The 19,872-nt window shown below is 38.9% G+C and overlaps 1 protein-coding gene across 1 annotated transcript in view; it reads right to left on the reverse strand.

Annotated features, from left to right (window-relative positions):
• The window catches only part of LOC126378338 (uncharacterized), a 50,332-nt gene that overhangs the window by 21,814 nt on the left and 8,646 nt on the right, over window positions 1-19,872 (reverse strand). Inside the window, exon 2 of the mRNA XM_050026593.1 lies at window positions 6,296-6,466. Within this exon, the coding sequence (XP_049882550.1) occupies window positions 6,296-6,371 (76 nt within the window). The 5' untranslated portion in view covers window positions 6,372-6,466. The remainder of the gene's footprint in view (window positions 1-6,295; window positions 6,467-19,872) is intronic.

A 19,872-nucleotide genomic window follows, 5' to 3' on the forward strand; every position in this document is an offset into this window, starting at 1 on the left:
CATTTCGCCGGATAAGACTCATCAAGTATCAAGGCGTAACTATTTTAACGGTTTTTTGTCGTTTGTGTTCATTTGTTTTAGTATTTGATATTTTGTATTTAGAAAAAGGTTCAGTACGATCTACACTCAACCAGCGTGCATGTCTGAAACGACTGATCAATGTGGAGGAAGCAAGAGAAGTGTCAGGATCGAAGCAAAAGGAATTCCATAGTGTCTGCTTACCCCGGTGGGAAATAGGCGTGAAGGCACGTTAAGCCGTTGGTCCCGGTTACTACTTACTGATGTAAGTAACTAGTCGTTACATGAGTCATGTCAGTCTTTGGCGGCTCAATAGTAACCCTGACACCAGGTTTGATGAGGTTGGTAATTCACCTCACAACCCACACGATAGAAGATTAAGTACATGGAAGTTTCGGTCCGGAGTCCGACTCACACTTGGCCGGTTGTTTCTTTACCAGCGAGAACTGACTTTGCTCCAAATGTTCATGCAATAAAACTAATACTGTGACTCTTAGAACGGCGTTATTTTATCACTTTCACTAAAAACTTACTTATGTAGGTATATTTAATTCATACGGCTTTCATTTTCTTCATAACATTACCCATTGCGTTTAGTTTATCTTAATTGGCATTATATAGTGTTAGTGACATTGTAACGAACACTCAGGAGATGATTCAGACCATGACTCTGAGTTGATATCAAGTGGAATTTTCCGTCGCAAAGGTATGAAAATAAGTGTTAAAAAAACACTTACATATTTATCAGTTTTCTGACAGGAAATTCCACTTAATATCAACTCAGAATCATGGTCTGAAACATCCCCTTCGGTATTTGTTACGTTACTACTCACCCCATAACGAATACTGAGAGGGCTAATTCAGCTCATTATTCAGAATTAATATCAAGCGGAATTTTCCGTCGCAAAAGTATAGAATTGAGAATTTAAAAAACACAAATTTAAAAAGCACAAAAATATCATGAATTTTGCGGCGGAAAAATTCCTCTTGATATGAACTCAGAATCTTCTCTTCTATCATGTGGGTTGTGAGGTGGATGACCAATTAACTCAGAATCATGGTCTGAATCATCCCCCTCAGTATTCGTTACGATATCACTAACACCTTGTATATTTTAAATACTTATACTTATAACGCAGCAATAAAAATATCGGAAAAGTAGTGTTACTAGTGAATTATAGTTTATAATTTCCTACCCAAATTAGGGACCACAATTTCACAAAGCGATTTGTCCCTATCGGAATTCGAACCTACGACTTCCGGATCGTAAACCTAACGCTCTAAACTTTATAACCGACTACCGTCCGATATAAAACGTATTGACTCAGATCGATCATTTAACCTTTCACAACCCGAGAATCGCGGCTCGGAAACCGTCAAAACCCGGCCGTTTTTCGCGTCTTTCGAGGTGGCTCCCTGGGGAGCCACTGGGGAGTTCAGGATTTCATGTACAGGTTGATTCTTTTTTACAAAATCAGACGATTATAATAATTTTATTAGCTAGATGCACCTATTGTATCCAATTCATTATACTATTTTCAGTAATAAATCTTAATATTTTTTATTTTATAACTACTTCTTATTAGATAACTGTCAATATGCTGTTTTTCAATTTTTATTATGTAATGTAAATAATTGGAAGTAGGTATATAATACTTAGTAAAATTACGTGTCTGTGTGTAAACATATATTTACTTTTTTATTTATTTTATTTATAATTAAAAAATATATTTTTAAAGCATGCTTTTATAAAAATGCTCGTCAAGACAAACAGATGAACCCAAATTCAATAAGTTTACGTTGTTCCTTCATCAAGTTCCAGTGATCACCTTCCGATTACGTCATTCATCAGATCAGCTCACTGCCACCAAAATCATGCTGCATTGTCATCTAACGTACATATCTCGGCAAAATTTTAGCGCAATCGGATATCTTCTCGGGGCAGGGGATGCTGTCCTTGGCGTAACCACTGTTGGCGTCGTGGGTGGTACCTAGGTCTAAAAAAGCAAATAACATATTTAGTTATTGATGACATATCTAGATATGATTGAGGTCTGGAAGTGATTATCTGTTTTCACATAATTACTTTTCACAATAAAGTCTAAAATGAAACTAAGGTAAGGTATGGGGCCAGACCCACCGGGAGTTACCGATACTGGGTAGGCGAGGGATAATGGTATCGGATTTATCCGAGATTGTACCGGGTCTTCTTCCGAATCACTCATTTCAATCCCTAAAATGATAACATCGCACGTGTTAAAAATACATACACATATTTAGTACGTGGCTCCCTGGGGAGCCGACGGATTTTCTGACATTAGTTTTAAAAAATAACAGCCTGTATAAACCAAAATGGCGGCGTCAGTTATTCCGTGATTGATTTATCAACTAAAATAAAATTTATACGTACATATTTTCATGAACTTATTACATAATTCGATTCCTGGATAAATTTTAGATAAAAAGAAGCTAGAATGATATAAGAATTTCATTGAAAATACGCAATAAACACTTTGCGAAAACGCGATGCCCAATCGCCGATTTTACTGAGTTATTTTTTGGTAATTCCTTTGAAATTTCAGGTTTCTTTTGATAAATAAACTATAATTATAATAAATACTTACCTTTTTTACCCGAGGAAATCCAAAAAACACAATATTATTCACAAGATATGCAAAAATGTGCACCACGCGCAGCACGACTTTTCGATTCCAATTTTTTTGCAGTAGAGTTGAAAAGTTCTTCGTATTTGGTAGCATTATGTTGCTCACTTAATTACCTTGTCAAATATATATAATACAAGCCAATATCTGCTATAATAACTGAGAAATAAGCGCGAAATCGGAGCGCAGTAGGGTTGGCTCTTTGGGGAGCCGGCGGGAGTTAGTTGTTTTTGACGCTGGCTCTTTCAGGAGCCATCGGGTTGCGAAAGGTTAAGGCCAAACTTTCCCATTATATAATACAAAATATTTCTATTTAGAGCATTCTATAACTTTGTTTCTGTATAGCATCGTAAGCATGATTATTATTAAGTAAGTATTTCTTATGTAAGTGACTGTAAGTCTTTAATAAGAAATAAAGATTCTATAAACCTAACGCTCAACCACTGGACCACAAAGACCGTGTAATAAACTAAAAACTATTTAAAACCTATATCAATGTTATGATTTATGAACCCAATAATAATACCAATCATGGTACGACTAGTTTCTAAACTGCCAAAAAGTTCGAGTCTGAGGTGAATGACCCCAAGTCCTTGACTGTCTTGACTTGACTGGTCACACTCCGTTGGCTATAGACCACTTTGACCATTTTGAGCTTCGAAAGTTGTTAATAAGCTAGCGTATAGTGGGAATGGGAATGTTTGTTGAGTGGTTGAGCGTTATGCTCACGATCCGGATGTCCCGGGTTCGAATCTCAGTGGGGATAAATCACAAAAATCACTTTGGGATCCCTGGTTTGGTTAGGACATTGCAGTCTGATCACCTGTATGTCCGAAAGTAAGATGATCCGTGCTTCGGGAGGCACGTTAAGCCGTTGGTCCCGGTTACTACTTACTAATGTAAGTACGTAGTCGTTACATGAGTCACGTCAGGGGCCTATGGCGGCTCAGTAATAACCCTGACACCAGAGTTGAAGAGGTTGATAATCCACCTCACAACCCACATGAGAGAAGAAGAAGATAAGCTCACGACTATATCCCATTTGGGGTAGTCAGTGGTACATCCATAGCAAATCAAATCAAATCAAATCAATTTATTTGCGAAAACACATAGAATACAAAAAAGGTGGTAAAATAATTTAAATAACAATCTTGATAAACTAAGTACCCACACCTCACCGAGCTTTCTGTTAGAGCAACGTGTCAAGTGTGACGAATTATGCTTAAAATTATGTGAAAACTGCACTATAGAGTTTTGCTTCTATGCTGTTCTGGGAGCAAGCAGTTCTTGTAAACAGTGGAGATATTATGAACCATTGGTTGTCAAAATTATAAAATGTATACGCGCGAGGAGGTCGGTGGAGCAGCGGTAAACGCGCTCGGTCTGCGATTGTTGAAGTTAAGCAACTTTCGCAAAGGCCGGTGATAGGATGGGTGATCTCAAAAAAAAGTTTTCATCTCGAGCTCCTCCGTGCTTCGGAAGGCACGTTAAGCCGTTGATCGCGGCTGCATTAGCAGTCGTTAATAACCACCAATCCGCACTGGGCCCGCGTGATGGTTTTAAGGCTCGATCTCCCTTTCCATCCATAGCGAAGGCCCGTGCCCCAGCAGTGGGGACGTTAATGGGCTGATGATGATGATGATGGTAGGTGTTTTTGGTCTATTACAGAAACGACATGTAACCAGGAGGTCTTAAGTGCAACCAGTTAATTCATTACTTTGCAAGAAACTGATTGGACATTTACACCTTATCGTATATTACAAGACTACACAAACGTACAAAATGAACACTTTTAAATCGAATTTTCTTTAAAAAGTTTCGTGCCAAAGCAATTCGTTTCGGTAAACAAAAAGTTTGATTACTAAGAAGTTGTAGGTCTTTCTATCTCTTTCCATTGCCTGTGTAAGAGAGAGATAGTCACGTTTTTGTTGGGGTTATTTGCACCTGCCCCTAACTGAGTACACCTTTCAATTTAAGTACTTTGAGTCAAGTAAAGATATGTTATATTTTACCGACTTCAAAAAAGGAGGAGGTTCTCAATTCGACCGTATATTTTTTTTTATGTTTGTTCGGGCATAACTTCGTCGTATATGAACCGATTCTGATAATTCTTTTTTTTGTTCGAAAGGAGATATACCCAAGGTGGTCCCATGTCAAGGAAGTCAGGGTCTGATGATGGAAGACCAGAGAAATCGAGGGGCATTTTCAAAAATCGTAGGGGCGACTAATGCGTTTGTAAGGTCAATGTGGTCTGATCGGTCTCTAGGCCCCGGGAAAACTTCCCGACCTTCGGAAACTGGTCAGCATCAGGGAGACACCCTATGGCCTGGCTAGTTTTGCCAAAAACCCGGAGCAATTTTTCTTCCACGAAACGTATTCAAATCTTGATCAAATCCAATCGCCGGTAAAAAAAACAAAATGGCGGAAAAACAAGATGGCCGCCATACGAAATTTTGTTTATTTTAGAAAAAGCCCCTACGGGTAACAATAATGTATGGGGCGCTTGCTCAAATTGCTTTTTAGTTTTGCGTTTGAAGTCGGTTTTTTTTTGTTAAAAATTTTGTGCTTAGCATTCTTGAATCAAACGGGGAGCGCTGCCGGTTCAAACCCCAGTATCGGACTTGCACCAATGAGTCATTAACTTAAGTGCAGTTTTCACTAACACTGTTGGTCGACCATTATAACGTTGACGTCACGTTGGTCTAACAGAAAACTCGGTGAGGCGTGGGTACTTAGTTCACCTTGCGATAGCTGTACGGTCACGAGCACTAATATGTATAGATAGATAGATAGATAAAATACTTTATTGAGCACAATGGACACAAAATACAGAGATAAGGACAACATATACAGAAAAGCACAACAGGCGGCCTTACACTACACACCTACGGCCCTACGGCCTTATACACTTTGAAACCACGTCACATTAACTTGTTTGATAAAAAGTCTCATTGAATGTCAAATATGATAGTGCGACAGGGTTCTAAAGTGGTTACATGATATTGCTCATGACTGCACCTCTGACTACCCCAATTGGGATGTCATGAGCTTATGTTATGGTTAGTATGCGTTTTTTCACAGGGTCCGTTTACCTAACGTGAAGATTTGACAGGTCCGGTTTTTTACAGAAGCGACTGCCTGTCTGACCTCCCAACCCGCGAAGGAAAAAACCAGCCCAATACAGGTTAGACCACATACCTCCGAAAATGCATTTCTCGGAAATATCGGTTTCCTCACGACAGTTTCCTTCACCGCTGAGCAAGAGACAAAAATCATTATAATCTAATTTTATATAACTGTACATGTCTAAGTAAGAAGAGCGGTGTCTCCTAACACAGGTTTATATTAACTTAACAGGGGACACCTGCACCTAAAATAATGTAATCGCTGCTGCAAATAAATACATATTTTATTTTATTTATTTATTATTTTATCTACTTCTTACGGAGATAGGTTGTCTGCGACCTGGTGACCCCCCCCCCCCCCCCCCACAAAAACTGGATCCGCTCCTGAAACGGACTCTGTGAAGACGGGATAACGCTAGGAAGATGAGTGGTTAGTCTTAGTTGATGGGTTGGGTTGGACGGATGGGCGAAGTTAATAAGATAACTTACCGTGAACAACCTGCACAAGCATCGCGACCAGCACCGCGCCGACCCGCACCCGCCATCTTGTCTCGTCGGCGGCCATGTTGTTGACTCACTTCACTCTGGTCCACTCGCTCATCACTTCACTCCACTACTGTCACATCACTCAGTTCGAAGTACGTTACATTTGCTTGGGATCTGTAACAATAAAAAAATGGATTTTACATACTTACTTAGATAGATAGATCATTTATTTGGTCTACAGTCACACATGCATACAATACAAATCAACAACAATGCACGTCACGTGCGCTGCAGCAGCGCAAAACGGTCATAGGTCAGCGCAAGTATTTGTTTCAAGATATATGTTACGAGGAGGATGCTGTTGTAAATAAAAGCAAATTGGCTGTTCCTATGTACTTATGTGTAATGTGTGTGTAGGATAGGTACTAACATAGTTTAAGTTCACATTGTTACTAACAAATATAGATTTAGATCTGAAATAAAAATAATTCATTCATTCATTAATTTGCCCTTTCGAGCAAATCGCTGATTTTCAGCTACAACCCTGATAGTGTGCGTCAAGCTAGCGGCCTCAAAAAAAAAATGGGCACGAAAAAATAATTTGACCATACCAAAAAATAGTACTCTTATTGAAAAAAATAGTACCTGTTGTAAAAAAATTAGTACCATCACGGTTCTGGATTTATAGCAATGTTTTATTGCACTTGCTAGCTTGACGGTGAGCAAAATTTGGCGAGAGTTAACGACAAGGTCTTTCGCTTTGATTTAAACGCCAAAAAATAGTACTGAAATAGTACTCACCCCCTGCAAAATACCGAAATGAGTACTTCAACGGTTCCAAAGTTATAAAGGCAGTTCTTTGATCCCGCTGGCTTGACGTTTTGAAAATACCTATTATCTGGGGAACGCTTGCATACTTTAGTATGTAACTAATTTCAATAAACTCGTATGAAATAGTACTTCCTACCATCATAATTTTGATCCGATTCTCTTTCTAGAAATATGTTAAAAAATCATCATAACCTATGCCATACATTTGTTGTTGATACAGACACGTAGACAATTACATAACCTCACAATTTATTCGTAAGTATTGCCATCGCCAGTATTGCCATTTTGGAGGTCTACCCTACCATTTCTTTGCACTTCAGAGTGTTGCTATTACAAAAAATTGCTATTGCATACACCAATATGCAATAATTTTAATAGAAAATGGCTGCATGGGTCTAGTTCTTATTGAAAACAATCTGTGATTTGAATACATCATAATACATTTTTAATCTGCTGTTTTATTTTATAATTTATACCTTCATGTTCAATTTGTTACGGATCGAAGTGTTTGTTAATAAACAATTTGCAGTATTTGTAGAATAACTCAAAGAGTTTCAACAATCATATTACTTTCATCTGACAACCCTGGCACTTCACCAATTTTTACCCAAAAATGGGGAAAAATACTAAAATCTGACAACATTCTTCTTGAGCATGTGTAATAATTTTGTTCGCGACTGTACCTGTCTTGATAAATGTATGACATAGGTTATAATGACTTTTTGACATATTTCTACAAAGAGAATCAGGTCCAAATTATGATGGTAGGGAGTACTATTTCATACGAGTTTATTGACATTAGTTACACACTGAAGTATGCAAGCGTTCCCTAGATAATAGGTATTTTCAAAACGTCAAGCCAGCGGGATCAAAGAACTGCCTTTATAACTTTGGAACCGTTGAAGTACTCATTTCGGTATTTTGCAGGGGGTGAGTACTATTTCAGTACTATTTTTTGGCGTTTAAATCAAAGCGAAAGACCTTGTCGTTAACTCTCGCCAAATTTCGCTCACCGTCAAGCTAGCAAGTGCAATAAAACATGGCTATAAATCCAGAACCGTGATGGTACTAATTTTTTTACAACAGGTACTATTTTTTTCAATAAGAGTACTATTTTTTGGTATGGTCAAATTATTTTTTCGTGCCCATTTTTTTTTTGAGGCCGCTAGCTTGACGCACACCCCTGATAGAGGAAACCGCGGTAACCGAACTAATTGACGTTGTTTACAAATAATAATTAAGTAATAAATAATGCATGCAGAAAATAATCGTAAAATGCGTTGCAAAATTAGTGATATACCTACGTACCTAATAAAAAGATTCTTGTTTATAATTTAAGTAAGTACATGATATTCGTCACTAACTTCTATATGTGTGGTCATGACGTTTATTTATATATTTATTTGTACAGAATAAAACAGACACAAGGAACATACAAAAACAGATAGTGATAATCGGACATCTCTACCTAGCGTTATCCCGTTTTCCACAGGGTCCGCTTACCTAACCTGAAGATTTGACAGGTACGGTTTTTTACAGAAGCGACTGCTTCTCTGACCAACCCGCGAAGGGAAAGCCAGCCCAATACATGTTAGGTCACATACCTCCGAAATACATTTCTCGGGAATTTCCTAACGATGTTTTCCTTCACCGCTGAACACGTGATAATTATTTATGATCCAAACATGAATTCGAAAATCATTGGTTTAGGCCTATGCTGGGATTCACCCTGCGACCTCAAGTGGAGAGTCAAGCGTTCTACCAACTGGGCTACCAAGGCCGGCCATCTCAACCCACATTATATTAACACCTACTTACCTCATAACACGTAGAACATAAAAATGCGTTTAAAGTAATTCTTCACATTTTCTCCTCTTAACCATTGTAAGTTATCGCGGTCAAGCTATTACTATTATTTGGTACAGTTTGCGGTAGCGGCAGTAGGCCAGGCGGTCTTATTGAATAACAAGCAGTAACAGTGCGTACGCGCACTGTGAATCACAAACAGTTTGGCAACTAGGTACTATTAGCCTATTTTTATACTTATGTCCTACTGATTGCCTCGCCCGATTCATGACTCAAAAGTAACACCAGCATTTTAGAATGTTCACTCATTCCTCCACTCGACTCGGCCTGAGCTAAGCATTTTGGTATTATAAGTTAACCCCTTCACGGGCAGAGACCATGGGACATTGATGGTTCATAATAGGTAGTACGACACCTTGGAATCGGAACGTCATTAGACGTTCTGTCCTTGAAAGTGTTAACTGTTACGTCCTCGACTTGAAGACTTTACTAATTGGAGTTGTGGAGGACCCAACTAGTTGGCTAGCTAGTTCCGCCCACATGCAACAGATGGCGCCACATTCAATTATGCAGTCCTGAAACGCGATATCGAAGTTTACAGCATCATCCCACTGCTAAGCATAGGCCTCCTCCATTTTGCAACACCCTTTCCGGTCCTGTGCTAACCGCATCCAGAACGTTCCCGCCGTTGCAACCCCAATGACGCGAATTTTTAAAATTAACAAGTAAGTACCTGCCTTCCGTCAACACAAGTTGCCTCACCGTATGAATTATTGATATTGTGTCATTTGCAATTTATCGGCTACCGACGAACGCGGGGTGAATACGTTAATACTGACACAATTCTTAGCATGCGTTTGCGATTAAAAAACATAACATTATACAGGAGGCAATAACGGAAGGAGCGATGAGGAGTAGAAGCAATAAGTATTGCAATTTGACATTTGCACATGTAAAAGTAATTTGTTGGGATCCTTGATAGCAGTAAATAAAACTAGCGGACTGTAACTATATCGCTGTCTATTAGTTCCAAAATATTACAATATATTTAGAAAATTACAAATCGAACGCGAGCGCGAGCGAGGCGCGGAGAGAAGTGGATTTCTTTTTTTTTATTAGTGTTGCCAACGAGCGGGTCGGCGAGCGACGAATGAACGGCGATCGGTGGCCACCCCGCGACCCCTCTAGTGAGGTGCGTAGACAGCGCAATGCAAACAATTATCATCATCATCAATTTAAGAGCCACGCTCTTGTCGGTGCAGCATTTTCCATTCCAGTCTATCAAAGGCCAATTACTTGACTTCTCTATAAAACACGACGTTAACCTTTTCTTTAATCTGTTCCATGCTTCTATGCTGTTCTGGGAGCAAATAAAAAACATAGAACACGTTCAGCTGCTTGTCTTCCCGGGCATGTCGTAAAAACCGACAGAGGGATTGTGTCCTCTAACATGATGGACTAATGTTATGGGCGATAGGCTGATCCCTTATCACCATAAAGTTCATCATATCCAGCTTACGACATCGTATCAACAGTGGCTGCAAGTTGTCTTTGATTACTTGTGGCTCTGCCCACCCCATTAGGGATTACGGGCGTGAGTTTATGTATGTATGTATGTATGTTCCATGTAAGGTCTTCTTTGTCTTCCCCTTCCTCTTTTTCCTTCTAGCTTTCCTTCTATGATGTTTTTAATAAATTCGTCGTGTCTGATAACAAATATCAAATAGCATTATTGCATTTTTAGATGAATTGTTTCGATGTGGCCTTTTTAATCCCCCAGGACCAGGACAGGATACAGACGTCAAATTCATTAACGTGAAGGCAAAAATATCCTAGAAACTTTAGGCTTTTTGCAAATATCCCAATAGAACCTTTTTTTTGCAACATGGCCAAAGATTTTAGAATATTTTTGGGTTAACGATTAATGAGATTGATCACCGATGTTCGAAGATCTTATCGATAACTAGCGGCCTCCGTGGTCCAGTGGTTGAGCGTTGGGCTCACGATCCGGAGGACATATCACAAAAATCACTGCGATCCCTATTTTGGTTAGGACATTACAGGCTGATCACCTGATTGTCCAAAAGTAAGATGATCCGTGCTTCGGAAGAAACGTTAAGCTGTTGGACCCATTTACTACTCTCATGTAAGTAAGTAGTCGTTACATGAGCCATATCAGAGGTATTTGGCGGCTCAATAGTAACCCTGACAGCAGCCACCACCACACCATAGAAGAAGATGGATAGCTAACAGCCTTTAGTTTTAGAATCCAAATCGACATATCTTAAGGACAAACCACCATAACATTTAGCAATACCAAGCCCTCATCAAATACCAGGACATACAAGCTCGACCCACATAGTTGCGCCTGCGACTCACAACTATTCGAGTTCCGTTATATCTATACGCTTGGGTTGTCGTCTCAATTCCATTGCTTCGAGTAAATTATTTCGCAAATTGTAACTGATGTTCGTGTTTTCCGTGCTAGTTGTGTTCAGAGAACATGTAACTTCCTCGCAGCGTCAGGGTTTGCATCCCGGCTCGGGCGTTATACATAACATAACATAGCCTATATACGTCCCACTGCTGGGGACAGGCCTCCCCTCAATCAACCGGAGGGGGTATGGAGCATACTCCACCACGCTGCTCCAATGCGGGTTGGTGGAGGTGTTTTTACAGCTAATAGCCGGGATCAACGGCTTAAAGTGCCCTCCGAAGCACGGAATCATCTTACTTTTTCAGACAATCAGGTGATTCAAGCTTGAAAAGTCCTTACCAAACAAAGGACAGTCTCACAAAGTGATTTCGACAATGTCTCCATCGGGAATCGAACCCGGACCTCCAGATCGTGAGCCTAACGCTCTAACCACTAGACCCACTGAGGCTGTTGAATTCGACTTAATGAGTATAAATTCATGTTTGGATTAAGAACACGTGATTTCCAGGATTTGTGCCCGGTTAATGGATATAGACTGGCCTCCTATTACATTAATTATAGCTGTGAGGACTGGGTGTACCCTCTACACCTCTACTTATCCATTCCGGTATTCAGAAATGATGCTATTTTTTGTTCTGAAAATCCCAGGGCCGAAAAAAAGACCTGTGGGGTTAAAATGGCCACATCGAAGCAATTCATCGAAGAAAGCAATATTGCTATTTGACATTTTGTTTGCATTGCGCACTTACTTTTATATCATATGCGCAAATGACAAATTGCATTATTGCTTTCATTGATGAATTGCTTCGATGTGGCCATTTTAAATCCCCTGTTCTTGTTCTCCGGTAACGTCACTTCTGATGAAGCCAAGTGAAAGAAAAAGCAAAGAAGGCAGACCCCTTCAGATGGGAATATATATGGGAATATTCTTCTATCGTTTGGGTTATGAGGTCGATTACCAACCTCATCAGATTTCAAGCTTACAAGACTTGTATCCCATTGTCGACGATTTCCCAAGATACAGTCTCCGTCTAGTTTGAGAACCTATGTTCATTTTGTAAAACTTATATTTTAAGTATTGTACCCTACCTCAAAAAAATGCCTTCTTTTGTTGTATATTATTTCTGATAAGTACTAAAAACATTTTTGATTTTAATTTGATCGAGGTTAATATTACCGCCACAGGTCCCTGGCATGACTCATGTAACGACGGCGTACTTTCATCAGTAAGTAGTAACCGGGACCGACGGTTTTACGTACCTTCCGAAGCACGATCAGATGGGAATAATAAATACCAAGGAGAGAGAGTAGGCGACTTAGAAGGACGTACCTACATTGACCAAATTGGAGATGTCCTTAGAAAAGGTTCAGTACGATTTACTCTGAACCGGCGTGCGTGTATGAAACGATTGATGAATGTGGAGGAAGCAAGAGAAGTGTGTCAGGATCGAAGCAAATGGAATTCCAGTCTCTGCTTACCCCGGTGGGAAATAGGCGTGAGTGTAAGGAAGCATGTATGTAAGGAGAGAGAAAAAACCAAAACACCATCTCCGCAACACTAACGTCTTACGTAATTTTTGGCGCGAGTCGCCATTTTATTTCGCCTGACGCACCAGTGTTGCAAGCATGTCACAGTTTGGCCGCAATGTTGCCATAATACGTCGCATCCGGCTGTGATTCACCTAGTGGCGTAATGGCTTTTACGCGGATAGGAGACGGTAGGTCAAGATGTGAACTGATGGATTGTTTTGAAAGAGCGATTCATGATTATTTTGACCCCGATTCCTGCAGACACCTCCTAATTGTACTTTAAGTTATTATAAGTACTGCGGCTCGATGGAGTCTCGACGTGACGGCAGAATAGGTAGTTCAAATTCAAATTCAAAAATATCTTTATTCAGTAGGTAAGATAGTTACACTTTGAATCTTAAATTTTTACATAACGAACGTCTCATCCGCCTAAAACTACTGCAGCTTCTTACAACCTGTATAGCCGGGGAAAAGAAGCTGCAAGAAAAACCTCGGCACACGTCGGGTCCTAGACGTTCTTTAAAAAGAAAAGTGGGATGATTAGTAATAACGACGAAAATAGTAACACCAACAGGAATATCCAGTTTATTAATAATCCATAGTTTTCAGGCCGGCTTCTTCTTCTTATCGTGTGGGTTGTGAGGTGGAATACCAGCCTCATCAACCCTGGTGTCAGAGTTACGATTGAGCCGCAAAGGCCCCTGACATGGCTCATGTAACGATTACTCACTTACATCAGTAAATAGTAACCAGGACCAACGGCTTAACATGCCTTCCGCAGCACGGATCATCTTACATTCGGTCAATCAGGTGATCAGCCTGTAATGTCCTAACCAAACTAGGGACCACAAAGTGATTTTTGTGATATGTCCCCACCGGGATTCGAACCCGGGGCCTCCGGATCGTGAGTCCAACGCTCAACCACTGGACCACAGAGGCCGCCTACCACGCGTCAATAGATACGAAGCAACGGATAATTCCACGTGTGTATCGGAGCACAGCGATGCTTGAACAGCATTGCATTGTTCGGTTGCCTGGAAGAAATTGCTTTTTGAGCTATAAGGCCGCCTATTGTGACCGTTCTATTTGTGATTGTTATTTTACTTGTAATTTAGTGCAAATAATGTAACATAATATTTATGTATGTAAGAATTTATGTATATACATTTTATTTATGTATTTTATGTCAGTTGTTTCCTTTTTGTAAGTATTTATTTTATTTTATACAAGATGTTGCACCGTCCTGCACCAAATTGTGATAAATGTTTTCTTGCCTGGAAAAAATTACTGCTTAGCAATAAGGGCGTCAGATTGTACTGTATCTTTCGTCCATGTGTGTTTTGTTTTGTATCTTTTGTTTATAAATAAAACAAAGTAACTTGGAAATATGGATTTCACTATTGAAAAAACATTAATTTAAGGTCGGACATCGTCCGGCTGCTCGCAAGACATTGGTGCTAATTCCTGTAAATACCATCTAATTTTATTTTAAGTTATATCTGTCATTTTCTTATCCGCCGAAAAGGAAAGGGACGGGTAATCGACAAGCATAAAATTTATGGAACACACGTCAATTTTAAGCACAAATCTAAACCAACCGTCTAAAAATTTTACATCCGCCAATAACCCGACACAGTTAAGTAGACAGCACGTCAAACGGATTGCATACCAGCGACGTACCTTTTGATTCGCCCGGGTTATTCATTCATTCACTCATTCTTCCTAAAATTAAGAGCTGTGAATCATCCGTCCCTTTCCTTTTCGACGGATATGAAAATGACGGATATAACTTTAAATAAAATTAGGCGGTGTCTGCAGGAATCGGGGCCATTGTCGAGAAGAGAGAAAAGACAAATGGCAATGTTGCCAAATTACAAAAATACTAAAGTTACCATTTTAAAAGTATAAAAATAAAAAGTTGTTATACACTTTCAATATTTATGTTCATGTATTGAACAGTGCTATGAAGTATATTTAATTTGTTGTTTATTGTAGGTTTGTCTCAGATCGCATTATCTACTTGGCCGGACTGAACACGCTCAGCAAATGCCTATTCATTCTAGCTGAAACTTTTCCTTTTTCATGTTTTGTTGAATTCTTTACAAACCAATGCGAGATTGGCGTTGTTGGTATTGTAGATATTCTTGGCATAATCCGACACTCATGCGCATAAAAGGAGACGACGCGTTGAATAGAGTTTGCATTTTGCGAGCACATAAGATAATTTGTATAATCACATAACAATTTGTGAATGTCCTTATAAAAGGTTCAGTACGATCTACTCTGAACCGGCGTGCGTGTATGAAACGATTGATGAATGTGAAGGAAGCAAGAGAAGTGTGTCAGGATCGAAACAAATGGAATTTCATAGTCTCTATCTACCTTTACTTTAATATAACATAAACAGCCTATATACGTCCCGCTGCTGGGCATAGGACCTCCCCTCAATCAACCGGAAGGGGTATGAAGCATATTCCACGGCTTTACATGCCCTCTGAATCACGGAGTTATGTGACTTTTCGGACAATCGGGTAATTCAAGCGTGCAAAGTCCTTACTAAACACAGGACAGTCTCATAAAGTGATTTCGACAATGTCTCCCCATCGGGAATCGAACCCGGACGTCCTCAGATCGTGAGCCTAACGCTCTAACGTTCACAAGCTAAAAATACGTGTGAATTACTTTTATCAAAAATGTAGAGGGGTAGTAAAATATACTTGTGAAATAAATATTGACACTTGTAATTTGTAATTTACATGTGTAGTTATAATAGAGTGATCAACACGTTCTTGTAATAATGAAAATCTTTACCTAAACTACCTAATCTAACCTAATCTACCTATCTATCTACCTAAGCTATCAATTCAATTCAATTCAATAATACTTTATTGCACAACGACATTTACAAAGGATATAAATATACGATCAACAGTGGCTGCAAGTTGTCTTTGATTACTTGTGGCTCTGCCCACCCCATTTGGGATTACGGGCGTGAGTTTATGTATGTATGTATGTATAAATATACGAATAAAAATGAGCACCATAGGCGGCCTATCTAATCTATCTAAAAATCTATTTAAGTACCTAATCTTTTCTTTTTTATTTTTTTATATATTATTTTTTCTTTTTTTTTTCTTGTAATAAAGGGCTTGTAAGCTTTGATAAAAAGACCTGTTAGCCCAGTACCCACTGGACCTCCAGATCGTTAGCCAAACCACCAGGCCACGGAGGCTGTTAGCAGTGGATGTATTTGACTTTTTTTTTGACGTGACTTATTGTAGATTTGCCGCAGATGGCATTAACTACTTGGCCGGATAAACGCGCGCGAACCTCGGCTCAGGGCGTCGTCTGAGAGGAAAAATATTTGAAAAAATTAATCGACCCTAGTGGGTCGAAAGGGAGGGAAATCGTCGACCACGCCGGAGGGGTCGGTATCGGGGTCCTGAAGTGTTTGATGTCGCGAGCTGATTGGCTGCCTCTGTGGCTAGAGTAATCGGGTCGTCGGGATCGTATATTACGTACTTCGGACGCCGATACTTTTCAGTAGTATTTGACTCAAAAGCCGCGCCCGCGCCCGCTCCGCTTTCATCGCAAACGTATCCACACCCGGCCAACTGACAGTTGACGAATAATGACGTGTTATTCCGAAGATTCGCAACTAGCGTGGTTTGTGATAGTGAAACTTAAACGCTTCAAGTTTTGACGTGAACACGCCTTGAAGAATGTTTCTACACTGCTGTAAATGATCAAAGAATACCGAGTGACGTACGTGGTTTCCGTTTTTTCTTTCATTTAATTTATGGAAGTAGATAACTTAAATAAACTTAGATAGACACACCATCTCATTTTATTTTAAGTTATACACCTGTAATTTTTTATTCGTCGGAAAGAAAAGGGACAGGCATACAATTTCCCTCTCCTTTTCGGCGGATAAGAAAATGACAGGTATAACTTAAATAAAATTAGGAGGGGGAAGCAGGAATCGGGGCCCATAATAACTTCTTTACGACCAGGAGAGTTAAAACGGCCACATCTAAGCAACTCATCTAAAAAAGCATTATTGCAATTTGACATTTGCGCATATAAAAGTAAGTGCGCAATGTAAACAACTGTCAAATTTAATAGCAATATTGCTTTCTTATATGAGTTGCTTTGAAGGGAATTCAGATTCAAAATATCTTTAGGTAACATAGTTACACTTTGAATCGTCAATTTTTACATAACGAACGTCTCATTCGCCTAAAACTACTGCAGCTTCTCACAACCTGTATAGCCGGGGAAAAGAAGCTGCAAGAAAAACCTCGGCACAGGGCCTTGACGTTCTTTAAAAAAAAACATAAAATATTGGTATACAATTGAGTAATTTAGCTGCCTACTATCAGTTCTCAGACAGTTAATCCCATGCATTCATATCTTCTAAATAAGTAATCACTAACTTTATAACAACCTTTTTCGAAAAGTTTTTGTTTAACTAGATTAGATAGAAAATGAATTAGCATTTTACTTTTATGACCTACATAAGCTAACGAATATACCCCAATTCGGGTATAATAGGTACATCGCAAGATGAACTATGTACTGACACCTCACGGAGCGTTCTGTTAGACCAACGTGATAGGTGAGCCGTATCGCCATCTACAATGGTCGAGTCAGCTGTGTTAGTGAAGTGTTATGTGTTTCAGTTCTCCAAAAATACTGTAAGGGTCAAAACTTTACCCAGACGCAGCTGGGTCGTGGTGCTAGTATAACAAACAACGGAATTCAAGAATAACTTGCCGTAGGAATGGTCATCGGCAATAAAACTCGCCCACGTCCGTTATAGAAACCGTTATCGAGTAGCAATAGACTTCAATAAATACCTATAAGTAATAAGTATATAAGTACCTATTGTGATACTGCTGTGCCATGTTTATCAAAACTTATTACAAGTGTTAGGGTTCGTAATGTTTATTTTATTATTTAATTATTATTAGATTTTATAACTTAATAATAGACGGAATAATAGTCGTGAATCTGTGTCACGACTTTATTATTTTTAATTTGGAACTGGCATATTATTTCATTTGTTTTTATTTTGATTTCTTCTTTTTCGAACGGGCACGTTTTCCCGCCTTTTTAAAAAGGCGGTGACGTGGAATTTTGTTCGGTTGCGGTAATCTGTTATGAAGAGTTGGAGAGTTAACATTGTTTATGAAAATATAACATTATTCAAGAGAATTGCTGAATTGTTTGATTACGACGAGCACCTCCCTACCTGAGAGCAGTAGTATTATCACACAAGTCAAGTAATGTTGAGCCAGATAGCGGGCGTAAAAAGACTTGTAGGGCGTCCATCCTTACGATTTAAGGACTGCTGCAAGCGGGACATGAACAGCTTCGGTATTCAGACGGATGGGTGGGAGAGGCGCGCCGAATGAGACCTGAATGGCGCACATGATATTAACGTCGGGACTTCAAGACATGACGATGACTGGCTGGAAAACCTGAAGCAAAAAGTCTTCGTCGTGCTTTACCACCTCCTGAGGAGTCGCGTTTTGTGTGCGAAAGATGTGGCAAGAAATGAAATAGAAATAGAAATAGAAATGTTTTATTGCGACCATGTGTTCGTACAAATTGTGGTGTTATAAAAATACAGAAGTAAGTATTATAGTATCAACATGGACCCGGTAAGGGCACTGCAACTGGTAGAGAGGACAACATACTTAATTATTAGTCAGTGATACAACTTGTATTTATTATACTTACTATATTTTAACAATATTATTGCACTTATATTTTAAGTATTGTTTTATATGTTTATTATGATTTAATTTATAAAATATTAAAATTTGTTTATTTTAGTTTATCATTTATGTATTCATTGACTGTGTAATAGCTTTTAGTGATAAGTAGTAGCTTTAGTTGTTTTATAAAAGAATTAACGTTGGTTTCATTTTTAATAGTATCCGGAAGGTGGTTATATATTTTGATTGACATAACTAGTGGGCTATTGGTGTGCAGAGTTAGATGGGAGGTGGGTAGCATCAGTCTGTCTTTATATCTTAAGGAGTGACCAGTGGACATATCGCCTCGTCGTTTAAAAAAATTAGGATATTTTCTAACAAATTTACAAGTTTCTAATATATAAATGCACGGCAATGTAAGAAGTTCGTGTTTGCGGAAAAATGGTTTACAGGAATCCTTTTGTTTTATATTGACAAGTATTCGGACAAGCTTTTTCTGTATCGTAAATAGTGCAGGTGCTTCTGTACTGTTTCCCCATAATATTACACCGTAGCTTAGCCAGGAGTAAGCGTAAGCATAATAAGTTGTGAAAGCTGTTTCTAGGTTTGTGGTCTTTTTAACTTCATTCAAAGCATATGAGAATTTAGAAAGTTTATTTCTGATTTTTTTAATGTGTGTCTTCCAATCTATGTATGTATCTATATTTAAACCGAGAAGGGTGACATTATTAACTACCTCTAATTGTGTGTTGTTAAATGAAATATTTACGTGTAATGGCTGTTTTTGGTAAGGGTGGAATGTAATTATTTTAGTTTTTTGAAAGTTAATGCAAAGTCCGTGATCGTTCATCCATTTGACTGTGTTGTTTAGTATTTGATTGATTTTTGTATTTAATCCTATAGCATTCTTACATGAAGTCATTAATGAGATGTCATCTGCAAAGAGCACGCACGGTTCTTTCATAGTCTTGGGAAGATCGTTTATATAAATTAAAAACAATAGACACCCTATCACACTTCCTTGGGGTATTGAAGCATTAATGATTTTACGTTCAGAGCGGATTCTAGATATCTGTAGTGTTGAAGTATTGTAATGTTCTATGTCCACGTATTGTTCTCTATTTTTTAAGTACGATGTAAGCCACAAATGGGCGGATCCGCGAATTCCTATTCCGTATAATTTATTTAAAAGTATTGGGTATTGAACTTTGTCATAAGCTTTGGACATGTCTAATAATATTCCAACCGCGTAT

This window comes from Pectinophora gossypiella, chromosome 26, assembly GCF_024362695.1.
Source record: "Pectinophora gossypiella chromosome 26, ilPecGoss1.1, whole genome shotgun sequence".
Classification (NCBI taxonomy): domain Eukaryota; kingdom Metazoa; phylum Arthropoda; class Insecta; order Lepidoptera; family Gelechiidae; genus Pectinophora; species Pectinophora gossypiella.